Source organism: Strix aluco, chromosome 4 (assembly GCF_031877795.1).
Source record: "Strix aluco isolate bStrAlu1 chromosome 4, bStrAlu1.hap1, whole genome shotgun sequence".
Lineage (NCBI taxonomy): Eukaryota > Metazoa > Chordata > Aves > Strigiformes > Strigidae > Strix > Strix aluco.
The window spans coordinates 59318656-59329315 of record NC_133934.1 but is presented as its reverse complement, the minus strand read 5'-3'; the positions used below and the strand labels follow the sequence as shown (position 1 = coordinate 59329315).

General features: G+C 42.2%; 1 protein-coding gene across 1 annotated transcript; it reads right to left on the bottom strand.

The window, feature by feature from the left end:
* Positions 1–1061: 1061 nt before the first annotated feature.
* On the bottom strand, positions 1062–10562 carry GAR1 (GAR1 ribonucleoprotein). Its single transcript, XM_074823263.1, has 7 exons — positions 10111–10562; positions 9397–9587; positions 9162–9316; positions 7853–7912; positions 7314–7449; positions 6272–6379; positions 1062–5927 (listed from the first exon to the last, which is right to left on the bottom strand). The coding sequence occupies exons 2-7, from the start codon at positions 9572–9574 to the stop codon at positions 5914–5916; spliced, it is 651 nt and encodes a 216-aa protein (XP_074679364.1). The 5' UTR covers positions 9575–9587; positions 10111–10562; the 3' UTR covers positions 1062–5913.
* Between the last annotated feature and the right edge of the window lie 98 nt (positions 10563–10660).

The following is a 10660-nucleotide window of genomic DNA, read 5'->3' as shown; positions in this document are numbered from 1 at the left end:
AAAGTGAGGCATGACTTTCAGAAAACTCAATCGCTACATTTCTAAAATAGCCTGGTCTGCAGAAAATGCTTGTTGAATACGTCTTACAAGTCTGAGCACCCCCCCTCTCCCAAACACACACACGTAAGCTTACTTCAGGCAAATTTTCCACAGCAAGTTACTGGGCAGAAAATTATTAGGCATTTTCCAGAGGCTTGATCAGCAGCTCATGTCTTCCTCTCTTCAGTGATGAGGTAGCAGCACACCAAAGTAAAGACCTTTTACAAAATCCTGCATAAATATTAGCTGCAATAAACTTTTGCCCAAAGAGCTCATATACAGTATCAGTATACACAATCAAAGAAGGTGTCTCCCACCAGTTCCCCTTCATACAGTTTTTGCCTCGTTTTGTATTCATACTGGTTATAAAGGTGACAAGGATGAGCAACCAGTGGTTCTTCAGCTGTAGGTGGGTTGCAGGCAGCTCAAGCGGGCTCCCAGGCTAGGGCTGTGTTTTCTGAGCAGCAGTAAGGGTGTAGTACACAGGCAGTATTGAGAAATATAGCCATCCAAGAAAAAGGAATTATACCTGAAGAGCTCTCCCGACTCTAACTCATGAAACACTCATAGACCATTCCCTCCCACTCCTCAGCTTTCCAAAACAGACATCCTGCATCTTTCACCCATTTGAATCTAAAGGTAAGAAAATTTTTATATAAAACTTGTGCAGTCATGACATTTAGTCATCATTACTACAGACGATCATGTGTCATAGTTCTACCAACAAACACTTCTTTAATGCCACAAATCTACACTCGCTCTTACAGTTCTTGGGGTACTTGTATTATTACCGTATTTTTCCTGTCAGAAGAGGATTAGGCAGGAACAGGGTGGGAGGGTTCTGAAAGGAAAGATGATCTGTTTGGCAATGAAGCAACTTCCCTAGCGCCCCATAGTCCTGCCTCGAAAGATAAAAGCACAGTGATAAATTGATATCTTTGCTTTCCTCCCCTGAAACTTTGGCAAGATTTTCAAAAGCATCTCAGATCTTGCAGCTTCCACAGAAGTCAGAGCTTGCAATGTTGAATGTCTCAGAAAAGCAAAGCGTTACTATTTTTATTCAGATAGGATTCCAGACTTAGAGTAGCAGTTAATGAGACCATACAGATTTTATACATACTTGTTGGTTGAAACGTAAGTTTCTAATACGTGCAGTCCATCCTATGTACCATCACTTTGTCTCTGTCTCCTCTTTAATTTGGCTAATTTTACAGCAACAGGAATTGAGAGAAAAAAGGTGAAAATTAAAGGCAGACATTACTTATCATGAACCTAAAAGTAATTTTTCTAGAACACTGCAGTTCATAAAACAAAGCCAAAAAGATAAAGCAAGGAATTAAATATTAAAGCATACAAATAATCCAGAAAGTTGGAACCACAGCTCCTAAGCCAGATAAAATATGGCTTAGCACATTGCTTTTTAATACTGGCATAAGAAAAAAAAATAAATCCAAAACCTCAGGCTACTTTCATCCTCCAATAACAGATAGTATTACTGGAGTCAGAGGGGCACTTTATAACCTCAAGTGATGCTTTTCCTTCCCACTTGTCCCAGATCTGTAGCAACAAAACTCAATTTCTATTTAAGTCTATTCTTCAGCTTTTAGGTATCTGTAGAGATATGGGACAATACAAAACCCATTACAGGGTTTAGCAAGTTCCTTTCAATTATGTGTAAAGTATATTTCAATCCAATAGTGACAAGAGTAGAAGAAACTTACCGTTTGCATTAAAAAAATTAAAAAACAAAACCAAAGCCTCTTTCCTATTTTCAGTGTTAACCACAGTAAAAAACCAAAACCCTCCAACGGTTATTAAGAACATCACCACTAGAGGGCTCTATAAGGCAGAACTTCCCTTTTATTTTCACAAACATGCAAATAGTTCAAACCCAAGGGAAAACTAATTAATAAATTACTTTTTTTCCTCCCTCACAGAGGTTTTTATTAGATTTAAACTGCTGATTAGAAAAGTTTCACTCTAAAGAGATTTTCTGCTGACTGAAAAAAATGTCCTGAAAAATACACGACTCTACAAAGCTTTGCCATACTTCATGCAGCAGCTATGCTTTTTTTTTTTTTTTTTTTAAGATGACAGCACTGTTTCTTGCCAAGACAATGCTTTGCACAACTGGAAGAAATTTTGCACCAGTCTGTATGTGACTATTCAGCACTGCTTCAGGCAAACATCCACTACTTCACGTTAGTGCTAGAGAGAATCCTTTCTGTTCAACAACAGCCAAAATGTATGCTGCAAACATACATTAAAATATCACAATTATTTTCTGCACATCATCAAATTTCCCTGACAAAGTAACAAAGCAAATCTATGAACTATATTGAACAACCCTATCCCAGCAACTAAAGAAAACACAAGGAGAAAAAACATCTCTCCAAGAAGGAATGCAGGGGCACTAAAGCCATTCTCAATGGGTAACAATTTTAAGCTTTACAATACACGTCTATGTACTACCCTCTGTTTAGCAAGGATTTAGATCCCACATAGAAAAAATAAAACCAGAATTTGAGTATGGCAAGGCTCAGGGTATTCTAAATACCCTTAAGCAATCTGGTCCTAGTGATTTACCAGCAGTCATTTTCAAAATCAGCTAAAAGTCAGGCCCTATCCACTTGCGACCACTTTTTAAAAATGGAACTTGGCTGTTGAATGCTCTGCCCGTCACCAGTGAGCACATGCAGACACTGACAAGCAGACAAGGAGACAGGCAGGTGACACCACTCCTGCCATGCCCTGGGTGGGAAGCCAAGCAGTGGGGTGCACTGAAGCCTACCTTCCCCCCGAGCTTCAGAGGAACACTGCAGGACAGCAACCCCCTTTGCACTGCTGGAGCGGGTGGCAGGTTGAGAAGTTCTTCAGGTTGCCCAGCCATTTGCCCCAAAGGCTGCCAGTGAGGGGAAATCCAGGGAACACCAAACTGTCATCAAGAGCCTACACTGCCACTAGCACCTTTCCCCCGCCGCCCTCGCTTCAGATTGCATTGTGACTTTTTTTCCTCCAGACACTACAGCTACTCGGAACTTTCCATTTCTGCCAACACACCTATTTCTGTCAAGGTGCTGGTGAGCCCACCTTTCCTGTTCTCTGCAGAGAAAGCACATATATAAAACTCAAACACTTCACTTACTAGGCTCAGGAGCACAGTAACAGAATTACAGATAGGATTTGAATAAAAAGCTCAAGGCAGAGAGGAAGGTGTCATATAAAATTAGAGAACCTGTATTTTAGTTCATTTCAGCACTACACTGTAGACAAGACGTGTCATCTTAAGTTTGTTAAGACACTGAATTTTCATCCATTAGTTAGCAACTACTTGCTTGAGGAGGGCAGGGTCATGCCATGGCACAGAGAAGATGAAGCAGAACAGGCACTGGATGGGCCTTGCCACAACCAAAGATGATCCTTCCTCATTCAGGGGAAGGAAAACAAAAACAAACAAAAAAAAAGGCATCACCACATGGCAGAGTGGTCCAGGACTGCTTCCTCATATGGCAGCTCATTTCACATCTAGTCACTAAAGACGTTCTTCCATCAGCATCTGAACATCCTACAAGCTCCACAAAGAGCTAAGATTATAAATTTTCTCTGTATATTTGTGTTAATCCCATCCAACACTGTTTGTACGTGTAGGCCAGGCCATAATTCTCCTCACCCACTTCTCAGCTGAGACTGCAATCCAGTTCCCTATAATCAAGAGGCCGATCTTCCCTCTAGAGCAGCAACAGATACTGTTCTTTAACTGCTCTGCACACAGATGTAAGTCTTCGCTTTGGCCTTGCAACAGCTTCAGGCTGACTCACTGCTCCATCTGCTGTGAGATTCAAAGCATACGCTTCTTGTCCTAGGCTGCAAGATGGCACTTCATGCAACTGAAACATCAGCTGTCACATCGTACAGTTTAAAGGTGATAGCTGTACAGTCTTCTGATATCCTGGGAAAAAGAATGTCCCTAAAGCATGCAGTGTGAATAGCAAAGCAGAGCATGAATCTGGGTGTAAGAGTGAGGACTGTATTAAGTCTTCCAAAGCCAGAAGGGAAGATCTGTCAGCTACCCACAACTAGCTACTGAAGCATCAGTGAATACAGGACCGTAGAGGATGCAATTACAAATATAACAAAAGTAATGACAATTCCAGCTTCACTGCAAGTTGGTACTGTTCAACTGCAATGTGATATGCCAGAGATGCAATGACTTGAATAGGATTTTGTCTAGATAAAGGGCAATTCTACAATGCCTCAAATCAGAGCCCTAAGTCGCTTAGGCCTAGCAATACACAGTAACAGAAGGCTGAACATTTCCAGAGTCTGGATTTAACCAACCTGGTTTAAAGTGTATAGCAATACAAGGAAAATAATCAGTATCCCTCAATTCCTGATTGTGCTGCGGTTGAACAGCAGACTCAGTGTCTTCTCACAAAAGCAGATCTCGCAGAAATTCCAGTTTTGTGGATTCCTTTAAGCTGAAGAACATTTTTATCTATTATCCTATACAGCACCTGTTCAGACTTAATTGAATTCTCGAACATTTGTTTTGCTACCTTGTTTCCAGTTTTGTTCAAGAAATTATTCAAACTGACAGTCATGTTTGTTCAAACGGCCAGTAACTGTCCAATCCTGGTGCTGACAAATTACCAGTTTCTTTTTGCCAAGCAGAAGGTCAATATCTCATTTGCCTGTTACTGCATTCATTAATTAAAAAGTATTCTGAAATGTACTTCTTTCCACATTCAACAAGATGTTCAGAATACTGTCATGTAGATATTCTACAGATCCCTTTTCAAAAGTGTTTGGGTATGAGAGTCTGTGAAAGGACTTCTGGCTCCAGATGAAATCTGGGGAGATTCTACTTTTCTATTCTTACTGTATTTCCAAAGTTAAAGAGAAGCACCCTGTTCTGCTCCATCCTTAAGAGGAGAGAGTGCTTTTCAAAAACTCTCATATTGCATCCAATTAAAGAGACTAAAGACTTGTGCATAATTTTTCATGTTTTAAGCAATACTTAACTGAAAGCACTGTGTGCAGAGGAGGCCTGTGATGGACTGTCTCATCTTAGCCCTAAGCAAGCTCAGAGCACCACAGAGGTGTGGTGCCAGGACATCAAAACCTGAAGAGAAAGAGGCTAATGGGGAGGTGGGGGCAGTTAAAAACTCTTAGCAATTTTAGTATCAGTGTAATTAGATACAATTAGGTGACTTAAGAACAGTATTAACCTTGGTCTTAATGCCTTTGGTTTTCATTGAGAAAAATCCACTGAAAAATCATACATAAAAATCCACAAAGAGCCTTTGCTATCTTCCTTTTATACATTATTATGTATAAAACCATTCTATCAACACAAAGTTTTGAAGTTTACTTTGTAAAAAAAAAGGTTCACCAAGGTTGTTTAAACGGCATTGTCCTCTGTAGACCAACTCGGAAGATTCAATATAAAAAGAGGATGAAAACTAGGGATCGATCACACAGAGGTAACAGGTTCATACCGACAAATGTGCATGTAGTGAACTGGCAGGGCTTTTTGAAAAAACACTTCAATTGATCGTTTACTCCAAACTCCAACATGAAGTCAAGCATTGACTATGTCACTTGTCAGAAACAAACAGTTTAAGAGTAACATTGAATCCTGGCTTAGTTTAAAAAGTTCAAGTATATTCTGAGCAGTCTTCAGTTCTTCACCTGGGGCTACACTCTCCTCATGTGTTGATCAACAGTCATTAAGTGTAAAAATAATTGTCATTTTACAACTTCAAGTTTTTTATAAAAAGAACTTTTTCAGGGTCCTTTACAAAAATTTCTCCTTGTTCTTCACTTCTGCAGATGATACAGTAACACAGCGGCGAGACACTCATGGCTCCATTTTTAATATCCTCTTCCTATTTTAAGAGGGAAAAAAAATACACTGAACAATTCACATCTTAGATGCATTTAAAGCAAATAAATTATATACATAACACTAAATGAGTTGATAGAACAAAATAATTTATCATCATTATCTGTTCTCACAGTCCCTTTTGAATGCGAAAAACTAGCACGGTCTTACACAAGCATCAAATGCAGAATGCTGTGCTTTGGTTTAAGCTAGCTACTGCGATGCACTGAAACTTTTTGCATAAAACTATAAACATCTATAACAGATTAAAAAATACAACATTCCGTTCAAAAGCTTAATAAAACAAGAGCCATTCTTATTACTGAAATGTAAAAACCTCACACTCACCCCGAAAGCCTCCTCCACCTCTTCCTCCTCTGAATCCTCCTCCTCCACCTCTTCCTCCTCCTCTGAATCCTCCTCCTCTTCCTCCACCTCTTCCTCCTCCAAATCCTCCTAAACATAGGAAAGAAATTACACTTTGAGGAGCATATAAATTCTTTGTTATACATAACAACTAATTTCATTGACAGCTTCTGAAAGGAGAACAGAAAAACAGAAACTCAATTGCAGGATATTACTAGGTCAATTACTAGTACCTTGTCTCCTCTAGGGACCATCTGCAACATTTTAGGTATTGTTTAATATCTGATATACAATGTCCAAAATACTAAAAAGACATTAACAAAACTCCACGATAAACTTCTTTCATGAGAGCAAAAAATAATTACAACTATTAATTAATAAGTAATTTATTACAACTCAACAGAACATTAAAACAAACAAAAAATTTTGAAACACTTGTGCCTCACTGCAAAGGGGTAGGGTAGGAAGAAGAGGCAAGAAACTGTGATGTAAGAAAAAAAAATTAACTTCAGCTTTAATTGAGGAGTACATTGCAGATGATGTACAAAAAGCAAAGGATGAGACCTACCAGGTCATTCACCTCTCTCTCAAACACCCCATTTCAAGTATTTTGTCCAAGCTAGATGTTTAAAACATACTAAAAATACAGCTTTCACTGACAAGTTTGGAGTGTGTATTATCTGTAACCTTTTGCCAAAAGTTTGCGTAGTAGTCATGCTTTCCATCTTTGTTATAAATCAGCATACTCTCCTCCCTATGCTTTGGAGCTGTTATTTAGCTAGCTACAGAAGCCTAGGTCTTGCCATTGGAAAACATATCACTGTCTCTTCCACTGAGTTATCAAACAGAAATAAGCATAACATTTTAATTTGCAATACAACTGTTGATATGCAAGTACTCAACTGCAGCTTTATCAAAAAAAAACCAACCCCCCAACCAAAAAACAGACAAAAACCCCCCAAACAACCCACACCACACCAAAAAAACCCCCAACATTCTGCAGCTTCCATTCTTGGCATCTTACCTCTACCACCACCTCTTCCTCCTCCTCGTCCACCGCCACGTCCTCCTCTACCACCTCCTCTGGGAGCACCTTTTTCTCCAGGTGGCCTTGGCAAAAATCTTTGAAGGGGTAGCAGCTTTGCTGGATCAATGTAAAACTGCAGGAAGAGAGTTCCATTAGGCTTTGAAAATACCAAAGCTAAAGAGCACATTAATAACTACAAATATCCATGATTTGGTCTTATCTCTTTATGTCAAATTGTCCTCTGCAAATAGCCAAATAAAGCAAGCATGCAAGAAATAAATCAGCGTTATAAAGTTATTAAAATACAGATGATATTTGCATAAGTTTAATTTGTTACATTTTTTTTGCGGGGCAGGAAGAGGGAAGAACATGGCAGATACAAAAGCAAAAAGGAAGAGGAAAGGAATATTTATGTTTACGAAGGACAACTAGTTTTTAAAGCTAAAAAAAGTTTAATAAAGCTTTTATTATCTGATGACAGTATATTTATCTAACTGATGACATGCAGAAGAATTCTGATATTGAGATTGGCTAACCTTTTGCATTTTTTTAAATGAAGAGGCTTTCATGTTCTCAGACAGTTTCACTGAAAAATACTGTTAGTTTCTTTAAGGAACACAGTAGGAATAAAACATTAGAAATTGTGATTTTGATTATTGTATGAAAGGCACATTCAGAAGTTTTCTAAATTAGTATTTTATAAATGAAGCTAAACATCATCACCACAAATGAAAAATTACAATTAAAAGATCAGGAGAAACTATTTCCAACTCTTCTCAGGGTTTTTCATAGTTACAAACACGGTATTTTGTGGTAAAATCATTTTTTCGTTCTATGCATTAAGGCGTAAGGAAGAACGTACCAGTGGAAGGAGTACATAAAAACATAATTGTAAAGAAACAAATTTGTTTAGCAAGTGACATCTCCTTTAGCCCCAGGGTGACCTCAAGGCTTATCTAGAACAATCTACATGCTGCAGGGGCTCTGCTAGTGCTGCTGCTGCTGGGTGGTACAACTGCCTGGCTGTGCAAAGGAAGAGCCAGCAGGGACTGCTGGACCAACCACATGCCCAGCCTCATCCTACTGTGAAGCGGCAGACACTCTGTAACCCCACATGCAGTCTTGCACAACTCCGTTGGCTCTCCAGTATGCAAGAATTTTGGTATGTGGCTCCTAAGATCAAAGAGAGCTGCTGGCCAACTCTGCTTAATTAAAACTCAAAATTAAATGGGGAGGCAAGGAGCTGCAAAATCCAGTAATATATTTTCTTAATATTGTTATTGTAGGAAGAAAACAAGTTTCTAAAATTCAAATAATTTCAATGAAAAAGTAAATCTGAAAATTAATATATTCAGAGGGTGAGTGATTTAAACCTGCACATTTTACTTCACAATTAACGTGGGAGAGGAAAATGCATGCAGCTAGTTACTGATGCTCAACCAACCAACACAAGCTAAGTCCCACTGCCATGTTACAGGGTTACTCCCCCAGTTGTCCTGCTTTTGTCATAGTTTCTGTCAATCTGGCAGTGACAACAGAATGGCCCCAGTGCATCTGTCTCAACAAGCTTGCTTTATGAGAGGATGTCCTAGCACAAACTCACCTTTATAATTAATAAGCTGGAGCATGAGCAAGGTCCCTTAATGCACAAAAACTTTAAGATAGGCACTTAATGTGAATGAGGCACCTACTGACACTAACAGTTGCAGCTAGACTTGTGACTGTTCACATCTAACTGGTAGCCAAACCTTGAACTATTTTTAAATCCTAGAGAAATTCTATTTAATATTCAACCAGCCTTTAAAAAAAAAATAATCGTATGTCACACATTTTTTGGAAGGATACAAAATCTCTCAGCTGTCCGAAGATTTCATCCACTTTGCCAATCTGTTCCTTATTATCCAAGTACACTGGGGCGTTGAAATAAGGCACTTTGTTTTCTTCTGTTTTACATTTACAAACAATGTCATCTTCGCATGGATGCATAAACTCTCCCAATACTGAAATAAAGAACGAACAAGCTAAAGATCTGGAGCAGTCATTCTAAATGAAATAAATATAATCTCTTCATGTAACTTACAAACTACCCTTTCTGGAGGCCCCTGGTCATATCCGCCTCTGTTGAAGCCTCCTCGTCCACCTCCCCGTCCAAAGCCGCCTCGTCCACCACGATTAAAGCCACCTCTGTCACCGCCACCTCCTCCACGATTGAAGCCACCTCCTCTTCCTCCTCCACCTCCTCTTCCACGAAAAGACATTCTCTACTACCTCCTAAATTGTGGACAAAAATCAGCTGTTTAAGATGTAAAAGATATTTCACATTTGATTTGCTGTACAAATGAAAGCCTCCTGCTAGCCTTGCTTGTTTACTTAATGGTTAGCCGTTTCAGCCCTCGCTAAAACCACGCAGGCACATGAAAAATCAAGTTTACACCCAAGATGTCATCCACTGCAACGCCAACGTGTAAAAAGGGACCAGCAGTGACGGCAGGTTTTTCAGTCCTATGTATGAGGGTTGAAGGTGACACTCTCCGGCCCCAGGAGAAGCCCCTGCGAGTCTCCCGCCCCAGCCCCGCGGAGGAGCGGCACGCAGCCGGAACACCCTCGGCGCACATCCGCAGCGCCCTTCCCACCACGGGGGACTGCCTGCAGCCTGGGTACGGGGATCCCCGCGCCCCCGGGCCCCCGCCCGCCCCCGGGCGCTGAGGCACGGCCAACGGCCGCTAGCGGCTCTGTCCCCTTCCCGCGTGTCCCCACACGCGTCTCGAGCCCGACCTGCCTGCACGTGGCGTACCTCCGCGCGCGCCGCCCCGTGCCGTCCCGTCCCGCTGGCGTCAGCAGCGCGCACCGCCACCGGGAAACCGCCCACGCCGCCGAAAACGAGGCTGCCTGCCGTAAATGAAACGGCACCTCCGACAGGCACCGTCGCAAAAAGACCCTAAAGCAAGTCATCCTCCCGGGACGCCGCGGCTCCTGGCGCCGCAAGCGAGCGGCGGCCGCTGCCGCCGGGGCAGACGGCTGGCTCGGCTGGCCGGCTAGCGGTGGGCGGCCCGCGCCGCCTCGCATCGGGGCGGCACGGCACGGCACGGCACGGCACGGCGCGGCACGGCGCGGCACGGCGCGGCGCGGCGACCCTCGGGCCCGCAGCGTGCGGCAGCCGGACCGACGGCCGCTGCGGGCCGCCCTGGTTTTGGCCCGGTGCGGGGCTGTGGCAGCCCGAGCGCCACCACCCGGCGGGGGCGCGCGCTCACGCGCCGTACTGGCGGGAACGAGCGAGCGCCTCTGGCGGCGATCCCCCGGCCGTGCCGCGGCCTGCACGGAGGGGAGGGGAGGGGACGGGACGG

Bases quoted from the DNA above. Each gene is read 5' to 3' on its own strand.
- GAR1 (XM_074823263.1), bottom strand. From the start codon at position 9,574: ATGTCTTTTCGTGGAAGAGGAGGTGGAGGAGGAAGAGGAGGTGGCTTC. The intron at 7,913-9,161 runs GTATCCTTCCAA...AGAAACTAACAG, and splicing joins TCGGACAGCTGAGAGATTTT to TATTTTTCAGTGAAACTGTC. The intron at 6,380-7,313 runs GTAAGATGCCAA...TCCTATGTTTAG, and splicing joins AGGAAGAGGTGGTGGTAGAG to GAGGATTTGGAGGAGGAAGA.